Below are 14,576 nucleotides of genomic sequence, written 5' to 3'. Positions count from 1 at the left end.
TCATCTGGCATCAGGGCATATACATACATACATACTTACATACATATACATATACATATATTTTCGCATTGGCCATTTACCAAGCAATATCCAATAAATGAATCCATTAGTTTGGCCCATACATATGCATGTTTGCCTAGTGCGAAATTCTGGGCGTATACGTAATATTTGATATTTATGCTCTAATTGAGGGTGCAGCTTGGTTCCTGTGCAATGTTGTCCTGCCTGTGCTGTGTTGGGCTTGTTGGGCATGCAATCACCATTCATTAGGTCAGCTTTAAGTCATACGAGTATTTGCTCATGGTAATGATTGCTCACCGAGTAGATATCCATCTTATGAAATTAAAGCGAATACAAATCTTTTACTGGCCTGCAACTATATAACTTTATTGCCAATTTTTAGATAGAACATTTCTGGAGAATCCAAGCCAAAAGAGATACCCTCTTTGCTGCAAGAGTATACCGATTTCGGCTCTCTACAAATTTTTGCTCCCTTGCAAAAGAAACAAAATGTAAGCAAGCATAAAAGAAACCCAAATTTAGAAAGCGTCCGGCCCAGATTCAATGGAGCGTTACAACAGCAAAAAAAAAAGAACGCAATGCTCGATAAAACTAAAAACAATTGACCGCATAAATTAGCGGCATAAAATTACCAAAAATAAAAAATAAAACGTAACAAAAGGCAGGACTCACAGGAAGGCAGCGGAAGTGCAGGCGATTGATTCGATTAATTGGCAAATTAAAAAGGGAATTTCCTTCCACAAAGACAGCGCCCCGCTGCAGCGGCGTAAAAGAGGGGAAAATGTTATGACAATGTTGGGAAAGCAAATAATAAATGATTTCGGAGCAGGAAGATGGAGATCAAATGGAATGCGGCAACGGATCTGTGGCGACACAAAAGTGACAGACGCCCTGCGGGGTGGCATGGTCCCACTGGCACAATTGAATTTATTATGGCATTTCAGCTCGAGGAGCGTCAATTGAATGAAAGTGGACCAACGGCCACGCCCACACACACACACACACACCACCCTCAATATACACCCACACCGAGAGAGAAACAAACAAGAAGGGAATATCAGAGGCAAGGGACTGGCAAACTCTCTGTTGCAATAGCATCATTATTGGACTAAACCGAAACTATTTGCCTCAATGGGCCACAAAGCGCCACACGACACGCCAAAGGAGATGGCAACAGAATCAAACAAGGATAGAAAGAGTAAGAAAAAGAGAGACAGAGAGAGAGCGAGAGCTAGAAAGCGACCGACTGCAGACGGTGATAGTCCAATGCCCTTGGGGCATATTTTTCGCCACTTTCGCCCCGGCCAAAAGTGTTGACTGTCTTTGATTTTGTTTGTCTGCCTGTTTTTGCCACCGAAAACTTGGGCCCACAATTGAACGGTACAAGTGTCCTAGTAGATGATGGCCTTTGCCCTCTGGCTGTGCGAGTCTTCAAATAGGAAAAGGGGCGACGGATGAAGAGGGTTACACTAGGAATTACACAGCATTTTGTCATGTTTAATCGAAGGAAACTGCTGCATAATCAGCAAATGAATCATGAAACAAGACAATATCTGGGGCGACTTTGGGCACTGACTTTTATTAATACTTTCCGTATTCTGCCTGCGGGTGCAGTGAACTGATTTGAATGCTGTATTTCTAGTACTATATCCCCTCTGCTGCTACCCTCTAGGCGTACATTCTGCTCCAGCCTCTCCCTGGCTGCCCTCCTTTTCTGCCCTCTTCCCATTGTGGTCACTGTCAAATTACAAAATCTGCTAAACTTAAGCCTCCATGTTGTGTGCAGTTTATGACAAAGCGTTGCATGCGGATGCGTACAAAATCCATGTCACTGCAATTGGCTTTTCCGCGACCGCACTCACGTGCCACACCCGCAAACACACACTAGAGACAGACAGAGACAGAGCCATATAGAATGAGGGAAAAAGACATATAGAGAGACAGAGAGAGGGAGAGAGTGTGTGTGTCTATCGACGGAACAAAGTTAAATCGCCCAAAATCCTTTGACCATGTCACACTTTTATACATAATCGTGGGCCCAGGCACGTGCAGACAACCGCAATGTTGTGCGAGGCTATGATGAAAAAAAAAAAAAATAAAAATAAAAATAAAAGAAACCCAACAACGAACAGCAAATATTACGTTTACGTGCGTTCCTCCCTCTGCATGTCCAATGCCCAGAGTAAAGTGGTAAAGGCAACAACAACAGAAACAACAACGAGTACTGGGCCAATAATGCAAAAGGCATTAACAGGCCCCGGCACTGATTTTTCCAACGCAGTTATTGCCATTAACATGGCTTAATTAGCCAAGTGGCTTAAACCGCACCAGCTTAAAGCATAATTGTAAATATTTCCACGCAGCTTAATCAAAGCAGAACGCGGCGCTTCGGGGCGGCACTCATGAATATTGAATGGGTGGCGAAATATATCGAAATTTTGGGTGCCTGGCACAGTATCCTTTCTACCAGCAACTCAATAAAATCCAAGAACCATTACTGCACTGCAACCAATTGCTGAGCTGCTGAATAAAATCATAGGGCAAGGCTTTATTCAACAGAAAATATTGCCTGCACATAAAATTTCACATCTTTATGCATTAGATATTTCACCATAGGATTTATACACACTACTAATGGCCAGGAATACCTCATGAATTCTGTCAGTATTTTTGGTAGATTTATTCAGAATTTTAATTCCAACAAAAAACAGTGCAAATTCCGAAAATTATAAAAGAATCAGATTTCGACGAAATTATTTTGGGAATTTTAAAACTGGTAGCAAAAGTTCGTGCAAATTTTGTCATTTTATTCAAGAGCATACATAGACTTTTAATAGAAAATAACCATGCACGTCGAGGGTAAACAAAAGGGAGATATTAAAAGAGATATTATTACTGGAACAATATAATCAATGATCTAGGAGAATGATCGCAGTAGCGTTACATACGAAATGGCAGTTTGAACAATCTGCAAGAGAGTGGAAATCCTTGAGAATTTGGAATTTTATTAATCACAGAGGAGACCAAGCCACATACCAACACAAATGTCTTTCGATTGGCCACAAAGAAGTAGCCATCGCACCATGGCAATCTGCAACGAACGTACCACATCCGGATGTCCATCCAGCAGCAGCGGCACCCAGTCGCTCTCGTAGATGGCCTGTGCGAAGAGCTGGCTCTCCGCCTGGACACAGGCCCCGCCATGGCAGTAGATGGCTACCTGGCCGAGAATGGTCGCCATAAAGACGGCATAGAACAGCATACCGGGGTGCATGAGGTTCGTGGAGAGCTGATAGCAGAGCACGCACAGGTGCAACGAGGTGGCAATAAACTGGGCAAAGATGAGCGGGCTGAAAAAGCGATTTAATGAGCTGCCCAACTACAGGCACACGCCATAAAGGTAAAAGATGTGTCTCAGATTCAGCTTGGTCTCCTTTAGATTTTTGCCTCTAAAGCTCAGCATTTTGTGACGGGAAATCTTTAAGAGGGCGCATAGGTTGTGCGTCAGCGAGCAGAAGAGTGTATCCACACAGATGGTGGGCAGTGCCACGCCCAAGGCGGCACACACATTCCACAGATACGAGAAGAGGTAGTTGTGCAGGTGACGATTGTCCCAGGGATAGCTGAAAGGCAGAAAGATACATAAATTGCGAAGTGCGATAATGGCACTCATTGCCTCCACTTACACGCTGGGAAAGGGATAAGCTGGCTCCGTTTGGCCTGTTCTGCAATAGCCAATAATCATGTGCAGCGGAGACATCAGGCAGGCGAAGAAACCAGCCACCAGGAAGCAGTTCTTGTACAGAGAACTAATAAACTGATCCCGATCATTCTGCCGGGCAACGATCTCAGCTGCCATCTCGCAGCGACTCTCTAAGGGGGAGAAATTCTTTGGAAAATAACCAACACATAACTGACATAAATTACCCCTTTCGAGCATATTGTGAAATCTTTGAATAAGCTGCCTGAAATCTGTATACAGCCCCAAGAAGAACCCAATCTTGCAGAGGGCCAACAAATCCACCAGCGCCGAACAGAGTGTGTCGGTCAGCCTGTCCATATTGTGTATGTTGCTTAGACCAAAGGCGATGGTCAGTGGCAGGAATGTGGCTACAACCAGGATGCAGCAAATGCTTCGCCTCACACCCCGAACCTCCTGCTGCTGCAACAGCTCCAGTCCCAGGAGGCCAAAGTAAAAGGACTGCAACTGGAGAAACTTTTCTGTCAGCATGTTGATGCAATTGGAACTGGACTGTCAAGGGTCGCAAGCTTTTATAGCCCTGGATTGTGCGATAGAAAGGCAGCACTGAGAATAAACAATTACAGAATCATCAAGAGATTAAAAACGGAAATATAATACCCAATCGTGAGAGTACGAAAAGGATCTATGCAAGGTATTAGGATATTTGCAATACAAAATAATATTTCCACTCATTAAATAATTTTAATTATTTTACTATTATTTTCCGCTCAGTGTTTGTAGAATTTTTTGCTCATTAGCTACTGTGCAAAATCAATAACCATTTAAACGGAATCAAATTAACCTTCAAAGGCAGGCCATTTATTATTCAAATTGAAGTAACTGGAGCAACCTTTAACCTTTTTGTTGTGGGTGTGGCTGAGTGGGAAATGTAGAGAATGTTTTGGCCACTCAAAATCTTAAGCATAAGGCTCTATTTGCAGACAAACTGTGGCCACTCGGTCGTTGTATGCCTACGATGTTTGCACAATAAATTATACTTAATTAAAAACAATTAAAAGCAAATTCCAATTTCAGCCGTCAAGCATTTTTGGCTTCCATTGTGCAATTTGTGTAGCCTCTGTAAATGCAGCAAACAAATCTCTGGGCCACTGCAAATATATGGCAACAATGCTAAGCAAAAACTAAAACAAATCCAAGCTGCATTTCAAATGTGGAAAACTTTTGTTTGCCCTCCTGCTGTAACATTTCTTTGCCGCCCTCCTCCCGGCCCACCAGACTCTTTAAATTGTATTCTGTTTTCAGATTTTGCCAGCAACATTTCAGTGTTTTAATTACTGGCCAAGTCCGAGCATATCGCACGCCGCTGCTGTACGAATTGTTGTCGTGGTCAGAGATCAGAGCTAACTGGCAGAGAGTTCTGGCCATCGTTTTGGCCAAATAAATTAATGCAATTACATGCTCAACAGCCGAAGAAGGCAGGCCAGGCAGGCAGGCAGGCCTAAGCCGCTTTAAATAGACCTAAAAACACACACAAATTATGTCCGGCCACTGCATCGACAGCATTATTAATCGCTTGTGTGAATGCAAAAGTGAGCAAATCAAAGATTTTCCCTTCTATTTGTTCAATTATTACGCCATCCGCCTTTTCCTGTTGCAAATAATTAATTAAAAAATACATCTTTGTGCTTGTGGTAGATGGAGTTTTCTTTTGGGCAGAGTAAAACTTAAGCCAGGCACATAAAACAAACATTGACACACTGACCAGTCAAGCCCCACAAAATGGAGTTTATATCGTTTATTTGTTGTAGACCAAAACTTGCTCGAAACTCATCTGCCAACTGCCGACGGTGGAGGTGGGGGGCGAAGTGGGTTCCTAGGAGCAGTGCCGAAAACTCCTCAAGAACTTTTTCTTATTCCAGGCTTTGTTATTACCACATTGAAGATGCTGCTGTTGCTGCTGCTGTTGCTATTGCTATTGCTTCGGGCCCTTCACGAAAGACGAGTTCCCTTTTTTAAAAAGAGGCGTGAAATCTGTGGATTAAGCTTTTTCAGGAGTCCTAGAAATTGAAATCAGCGATTCAAGTCCACGAAAGTATCATAAGAATTGAACCAGAACTTTTTGAAAAATACTGTGTGGCTTGAGCAATTATCAGATTATTTTCTTAGCAGTAAATGAGCAGAAAAAAGGCAAAAACTTTGAAGCTTTTTAACAATAACCTTTGATTAAAAATAAAAATAATGAAATTAATTTAAAAGGGGATTTTCTAAGCTTCCCACAAGGAACACAAATCTGAAGAAATATAAAATAATCTGTAACTTTCGGGTGGTTACTTTTTCTTTCATTATTTTGTTTTAATAGATTTTTAAAAATTTGTTTGCATGCCAAAAAAAAAAAAGCCCCACGAGGAATGTACAAAATTTGCTTACCCACATCGAAAGGTATATAAAATTCGTTCTACTATTCCCAGTTGCGTTTCCTTCCTTTTTGGTAGACCCCATTTAGTTGTTGCAATGCTCTCGGACAGCAGTTGAATCCAAAATGAAATACTTGATTTCAGCCTCCGTGGGATTTCGTGCAGCAGCACCAAGCAGCGAAAAACTTTGCCGCTCTCACAGGAAGTCAACTTGGCAGCCCAGCGACTGGATGCGACTTGGACTTGCGACTCCGCCTGAGACTGAGACTGAGACAGAGACCTGCGACTAAAACAGAGCGGCGATGGCTGGCAAAGGCTGTAAACAGCGAGAGAGAGAGAGAGAGAGAGAGAGAGAGAGAGAAGCAGTTTGCTTAAAATGTTTAGTGGAAAGTGTTTTAAAATACATTAAAAAGTTCACGGCTGCCAGGGCACGCATTGAATTTATGCGAATTTGGTGAACTCCTTGAGTGGAAACTTTTTGCATTTGCTTGCCCGCCCAATCAACTTAAATATTTGTTTAGCAGGAGAGCACTTGACTGGGCGTGGGCCTGTGCCTGCTCACCCTCCTCTCAGCCTCCCCTGAAGAGGGTGCGATTCTTCTTTTTGAATCGCACTTAGACAGTTGTAATTAATGCTCTCTGCCACACACACACACGCACCCACATCCACCTATACATGCTCCATCCACATAGCCCCCTGTTTGGACAGGTGTGGAAAGCTGCGTATCTCGATCTGTAATTGTATCTGTATCTGGTGGATGATGTTTTGCCCCACAGGCATGCCGCTTTCATATTTGCTGCTGTCATCAGTTAACGAGAGATATTTTATTTCCCCAGCTCATATTTATTGGAATACTTTTGCTGGTTTTGTGTTTTTTGTGTGGAAAGGGGACTCAATTTTAGATATTTACGTGGGCTGTACTCATTTTCCCCCACTGTGTGGGTATATGAATGTGTGTGTATTGTATGCCCGTGCCTCAATTCGATACACTCCCATGGAAAAACTGTCGAATTTGCAAATGACGAAGCCATATTTGGCTCTCGAGGCGCTTTTGTCTAGGGCCCAAGTCGCAGGCAACTGGGGATGGGGGAAAATGGGAAAATATTTTTGCAAAACAAACAAACCTAAGTAATTTGTTTTTCCCCCCCTCCCCAATGCTGTGCTACTTTCCCATTTTCCCTTTTTTCCATTTGTAAAGAAAATGGCCCCATCACTCTGTTTTACTCGGTTTTCCCACTGCTAATTCATGGTCACAAGTATCTGTAGCTGCTGGTTAACCAGCAAAGAGCTGATTACGAGCATATCAGCACAATCTGACCGTTGAATGCGTTTGTCGTTTTGCAGGAACAATTTTAAAAAATAAATAAAGAAAAACTGCCACGAGGATGGCCACAACTATGCGATAAGTCAATTAAAAAAAAAAAAACTACAGAGGGAAATGGGGAAAGCAAATCGAATATAGAGATACTCTGCGAACGGCAGAAAGTTTTCATGTTGATCAAAATTATTTGATACATAAAAAACTATCAAATAAAATTTAAAAATATATATATACTATTTCTATAAAATATTTTTAAGTGTTTAACTTCGTTATGATCAAGTCAAAACAAAAATATTTTTCCAAGAAGGATTTCAATCGTTTACATAAATTATAAAAGTAGTGTATAAAATATTAATATAATTTCAGCAGAAAAAAAAAACATTATTTTTGCATGGAAAAACTGTTTTGCAGTTGTTTATTTATGATGAAAATATACGTATTAATAACATTTTAATTAAATGTAATGAACCGCAAAAAGTAATGTAATCTGTGAAATCAGTTTAACCAGAAAATGATATGATGCTGCTATATATATGATATTGGTGAATATTTGATTGATAAAAAGTTATAAATACTATGACTATGTGAATGAAGCCCAATATATTCCCAACAAAACTCTCAGATTGATTTCTACCGCAACTTGAACACCCACGCACGCAAAAAGGGTAGCGTACAATTGCATACAACGAATTTAAATTAATAATCTATTTAAAATACAATCGATTACGGCGGATAGCGGATGGGGATGACGTAAAAGAAGGAGTAGGAGGTGGAGGAGCGGCAGAGACAGCATCAAAACCAATGAGAAAAGGAATTTCATATTGAATTAATATCACTAATGAATATGGTTCGTGCTGTTTCAGACTGATGTTATTCTGTTTTTTACCCCCGCCATCTCGTTTAAAAATACAACCAAAACGAGCGAAAAACAAAAAAAAAAGAGTTTAATTTAATTTGTGTCAATTCAGAGCAGAAGAGAGGCAGGGAGAGATGGAAGGAAGGAGCGAGCGGAATCGGACAGGGAAAATTGTATTAATCAGACAAATAAGTGCACGCTTTATTCCATTAATAATTGAAATTATTTATTGGGTTTTGGCCCCGAATGCTGATGAACTCCCAACTCCCGCTACAACGGGCAACGGCAAATTGACTTTCATGCACACTTAAAGCCCCAATTGCATAATCAAATCCATATCATATCCCGCATAGTCCAATCAGTTCAATTAAATTTGCATCACTCGAGCTCGAGTGCAGCATTCGTGTGAATATAATTCAGCCCCAAAACGCATTCAAAGGCAAATTAATTTGATAAGTTGCATATCAATAACAACAATATCCTCTGCTCCACCTCCAGTCGACACTTCTGGACCGTGCAATGTCCTCTCTTGTGCCAATATAATTTACGATTATTCGTACGTGAAAGCCCAAGCCAAAGGATAATAATATGCACATTCTGCGCATTCGGTTCTGGCCCAGGACACCGTCCAAATGGAGCCATAAACGGCCAACGACTGAGACGAAGCCCCACAAAACGATGTCCCGAAACTGAAACGAATCCACAATGAAACGAGGACGAGGCATGCGCCGAGCCATCGACAAATATCTCTGTGTTCCATTGCCACAATGTTGCAGTGTTGATTATTTCACTGTTTACTCTTTAATCGCGCTCTAAGAGAACCCCGCAGCTGTTCTTATCACAGAAGAGACGCGATTCCTAGAAACGTAAACAGCAGCAGCACGGGCCAAAAGCTGGCCAACAATTAGGCATCTGGCAGGAATACTCCTACACAGACACCACAAAGTATACTCTGAGAAAAACACATGATAAAATGTACGCTAAATTTTAGATCTCAATATAATATTACGCTTTTTTTATAAATTAATACGAGAGCTTGATTTTGGAGCTAAATTTTTCATACTGAATTTTGGCACTAAATTCATTTACTTTTCTTAACCAGATCAAAGGGAGGTTAAAACGGGGCCGGGAGACCAATAAATACGTTTTATAATATACGGAGCTGTTTGGGCTAAATTTTTCATACTGAATTTTGGCACTAAATTCATTTACTTTTTGCGATTTAATCCAGATCAAAAGGGAGGCTTAAAAGAATTTTAAATTTACTTAAAACAATTATGATACGAATAAAAATTACTAAATTAAAAATCTCAGAGCTAATGGCAATTAAAATATATCAAATATAAATCTCGAATTTTTTAATTAAAATTTTTGGGAATTTTTTTATAGTAAATCCCTTGCCCCTTGGGATAGACTAAACTCAGTATGGATATAGAATTTATTTTCCTTTTTTTTTTAATAAATTTATATTTTCTTTGATATTTATAAATTTTATTTTTATAAATTTTATTTTTATAAATTTTTGCCCTGTTTTTATCGTTTAGTAAATACCTAAAATTATTTTCCAAGTGTATATGAAAGTCCTGAGCCAGGTGGCAGCAGCAGGCACTCCATCATGCCACAGAAAAAACACCACTGCCCACCACTCTGCCCTCCCCATTCTTTGCCTTCTTTCAATGCGCGCTCCACCGCGAGAGCCGCTGGAACTTCACACGATTTTGATGACCATAATGACAACAATTAAATATAAATCACCGAGCAACAACATGCCAAGGATTTACCTCACACCCACTAAGCTCCTCTTCAGTCAGCCTCCCCCCCGCTCACTCCTCTCTCCCACCACACTCTTTTTGGGGGTTGGGCCACGCACGCATACAATTAGCTTTTATGGCCGCCGGGCAAAGGAAAATGGCGGCCATGGCCATGGCCCCGGACGCACTTGGCGAATGGTAATTTGAAAATATGGTAATTATGAGGCGGCTTTGCATCAGAGAGAGAACAAAAACAAAAAGTAAAGCAGGTTAAAAAAAAAAAAATAATAATAAAAAGAAGAGGAACAACAGAAAGCAGACGACTCTGAGAGCGAACCTCTGACACCGTTGTTGTCTGTTCTAATTAGGCGCACATAAATTGCACCACAAACAGCCATGGCCAACCATCCAACCCGCCCGCCTGGCCGGCCACCCACCGAACCAGCAGCAGCAGCAGCAACAGCAGCAAGAACAGGAACCACAACAACATTAGGAACAACAAATCCTAAATAACAATTAAAACAATTTTCAAGATTAAAAACACCTTATGGCCAATGCTTTAATATTTTAATTAAAAATTCCTTAGCCACAATTTGCCAGTCCGTCCGCGCGTTCCTTCCTTCTCGAGACCAACTTCTGAGGTGTTGGCCCTCTAAAGCACCCTCTGCTGTTTTGTGGGGTGTTGCCCGTGTGGCTCCACTCCCTGGGCCACTTGGACGAATGAGTGGTCGAGTGTTCCCTGAATGGTCTCTGGAGGCCTATGACTTTGAATTATTGCCCGCCAAGTCATAAATTAAGTGCGTGGCCCCCCTGACCTGTGCCGCTGCAGGGGAGGAGTGATGAAAGGCACGGTGGTGTTGAAGGTTGGCCAGGTGCCTGGTTTTTGCTCAAGGACATTGCATCTAAATATTGAAAGAGGAAAAGGCATCATATATTGATATTTAAATAAATATAGTGCACTTAAAATTGAATAGTGAATGAATGATCTGCCCTTGATAATTTTAGCATTATTTTGGTTATAGTTTGATGATAGCTAAAGCCCTAAATATTTGTTTTTTTAAATCTTTATTCTGTACATAAATGTTTCATAGTTTATCCGCTTTCCATTTCATCACATAACTTTTCGTAATTATTGGCTTTCAAATCCGGAAATATTTGATTATTTTCTCTTATTTAGGAGTTCGTAAGCTGAAAAAACTTTTAGTTCGGACAAACCCAAACTCAATACGAGTATTTGGCAATTGTTTTGCATCACTTTGCATCACAAACATTTCTCTTAATCCCACACATATTTCACACAATATGCAAATACTTTATTGTTTATGTTTATGTTTATGTATGTATGTACGTACGGATGGGTGTCTGTAATCTTTCGATATCTGTTTTAGTTGATGATTTTATCATTTTAGTTCACTTAATTTTCATTTAAGTTGAACTTTTCGCTACGTTTTGTCTCGCAAAGTTTTGCAAATTTTTGGCATAGTTTTTTTGGTTTGTCAAATGCCGAACGAAGGGAAATGTCTGCCTGCAGTGATTTTTCCCCCAATACAAAACTTGTTGCACGAAAGTGTCTCTCAACAATGTATCTGTATCTCTCTACCTCTCTCTGTCTCACGGAATCCACTTCCTTCTGCCTCCATCTCTACTCACTCACTCCATCTCCGCCGAACCCTTCTTTCTCGCTCCATCAGTGCTACCCCCTTCCGTGCCACTTTACTCCGACAGTAACACAATTTTCCAGCCTCGCAAATCCACAGATATTCACTCAAGAGTTTTGGTCTCTCGCGGAGCATAGGACCTTCAGACCTTCATAAATAAATGCTGAAAGTATTTCAAGGGGGGAGTTGCTGCAACCCATTGAAGATATAGTAGGCAGCCCGTGGAAGGAAGCGCCTGTTGTGGCCGCGCAATCAAATTCAGACATTTGGAGACATTCTCTGTGGCACCTTCGCCCACTTCTTCGCCGCTGCTCGGCAAGCGGGTGCTTAAGTGTCGTAAAGTCCTTCTTCGAGTGCGGGGTAGAGGTGTGGCAGCATGGAGCTGAAACGCGCCTTTTATGATTTATGCAACTATCGCCTGCAGCCCGCCCAAGACGTTCAGGAGGGTGAGGGGATGGTTTGACTGGTTACCCGACCAAGAGAGCCATTGCCGAAATCCTTGAGAGAACCGCCCAAGGCGCGTAAATTTTTTCCACGTTTTTTTCTGTTATTTTTTGGACATACGTCTGCGGCAAAATGGGGGGCTGGAGGACGAGGAGCCCGCTTCAAATTGTGCAATTTTTACGGGCGATGGCGGGGCAGGGGGCATGGGGCATTCATGAATAAAAGATTTTCCGATTCACCCCCAGACGCTTGCCTCTCATCCTCACAGCAATTTATTATGCTGTTGGCCTTGCCGCCGAGTGCAAATAATAAGCAGCAAGTGCACAGCCACGCCCATGCCCCAGCCAGCCACCTTGCCACACTCTGGCGCTGGTGCTGGGGCTGCTGTTGTTGCTGCCACGCCCACACAATTGAAGGAGGTGGTAAACGAGAAGTGCACCCAAAGGCGGCCTGGAAAATTAGCAAAGCAAACGGCTCTGGTGCTGCAGTTTACTTGCCATTTAAGCGCCACACTCGACAGCTGTGTTTGTCAGTGGCACTTGCAAACCTCTGCAACAACATCCAACAACAACAACAACAACAACAACAACAGCAGCAAAGGAAGAAGAAGAGGAGCCAACAACTGCAAAAGAAGCAGCAACCTTCGTACGGCGTAGCCACAACAGCCCCAAAAAGTTGCATTTTCAAGTTTTATTATTTTTCTTCTTTTGATTGTTTGTTTTTGTCTCTGGAAATCGTTTTAGCCTTTTTCTGGTTAAATATTCTTAAGTGAATATTAGACAAACTATAAATATAAAAGAATACGAGACAAGGCAAAGGGGGAGTGGGGAAGAGGAGAGCTCCTGAGCTCCGCCCACCCAATGGGGTAATTAGAGAGGAAGAGACTGCGGACTGTCTAGCATCTCCCAGGGCGGTATGTACATATGTACATACATATGTACAGTTTGAAATACTATTTGAAACTATTTTTGAGACATTTCCAGTTATCCGAATTAAACAAGTGATACACCTTTAGAAAGCCTGAAATATATGCATTCCACATTATTTTTACTTGATTTCTGCTGTTCAAAATTAACTGTTCAAAATTAAATTAACTTAATGGTAGGCAGTACCATGCACCATCCTCATCCCAATAAGCTCATCGACAACTCATGGCATTGGCTATGGTTACCATTTTTTCGCACCGCATTCGAGTTGGTGCAGTAGTAAGGATCAATATCCTGCTTGCCCATAGTCACCCATCACACTCCATGCGTGTGGTGGTGGGCGCTGTGTAGTCCTCGCTGGCCGTGTCCATGGCAGTGACAATTTGAGCACAAATATATATACTATAAATATGTATATTTATTTTATTTATTTATTTATTATTTATTTATTTTTAAATTTACCTGCTAAGCTACATAAATTGTTAGATAACATTTCAAAGTTTAGCTAAACACAAACACACAAATTTGCAGCATAAATTTCAGAAACCACTTTAATTTAAATTAAATTTAAAATCACCCGCAAAGTTAGCCATTTATGTGCTCTCATTCTGCGTCCATCCATTTTCAACCGAGTTGGCAGCACCGAGCGGTACCGGTTTCGTGTTCCAGATCCTGGTTTAAAGGGTCATAGCATAGCACAGCTTTGTTATGTTAACATGTAAATGTTAAGCTAATGTAAATGTAATAACTTAAAATTTTTGTGGCGCCACTAGCGTGTTTTTTTTTGCAACTTGTGGTGATGTAATTATCAATGTAATAATCTATGTAAAATTGTGTAAAATACATGTAAAATTTGAAAATTAGCCAAGTTTTTAACCCAAAATAAATGCAAAACTTTTTTTTTGTTTTGTTTTTATGGTGTACGTTTTTTTTTCAGTATTTTTTTTCTGTTTTTCAAGTAAAATTTTTGTAATTTTCATATGGTATTTTTTCAACATTTAATAGGGAAAAAAACAACAAATAAGCTCTAATTAAAAGCTCAATTAAAAGCTCTTCTTAAATTTTTACCAGTTAAATAATTAGTGCCAGCTAAATTTAAAAAAATCAAAACAATTTTAAAATGTAATTTTTACTGTAAAACTGTGGAAAAAAAAATTTGTACTAGTCGGCTCAAAATTTGCTCTCAATTTGTGGAGAGTTTGCATTTGCTTTTGTGGGAAGAAGTTTTGGAGACTTTCCCCATTTCGTGGCGTGCATCTTTCCATACAACAAGCTTACGGGACGCGTTAAAGATTCATTGTTGCGTCATTCCATACGGGTTCCCGTAAGATGCTTTGAATTGTATGCGAAAAATTTCAGCAACATGGGGAAATGAAGTAGCAGCAATGTTGTGCAACTTTGGCACGGAATGAGCAACAATCTGCATACCTTGGGAAAATGGATATTATGGACTTGAGATATTGTTTGTAATTTCAGGCTCCA

At 40.8% G+C, this 14,576-nt stretch overlaps 1 protein-coding gene across 1 annotated transcript; it reads right to left on the bottom strand.

Annotated features, from left to right (window-relative positions):
• Window positions 1–2,896: 2,896 nt before the first annotated feature.
• On the bottom strand, window positions 2,897–4,252 carry LOC111082584 (putative odorant receptor 98b). The gene is given in 5 exon segments (XM_022378808.2): window positions 2,897–2,989; window positions 3,058–3,100; window positions 3,102–3,644; window positions 3,708–3,894; window positions 3,949–4,252. Coding segments are annotated over 5 exon segments (1,128 nt in total). The 3' UTR covers window positions 2,897–2,938.
• Window positions 4,253–14,576: the final 10,324 nt, after the last annotated feature.

This window comes from Drosophila obscura, unplaced genomic scaffold (genome assembly GCF_018151105.1).
Source record: "Drosophila obscura isolate BZ-5 IFL unplaced genomic scaffold, ASM1815110v1 contig_150, whole genome shotgun sequence".
In the NCBI taxonomy this organism is placed as follows: domain Eukaryota; kingdom Metazoa; phylum Arthropoda; class Insecta; order Diptera; family Drosophilidae; genus Drosophila; species Drosophila obscura.
The sequence above is the reverse complement of the archived record's forward strand: the minus strand, read 5'-3'. Positions and strand labels throughout refer to the sequence as shown.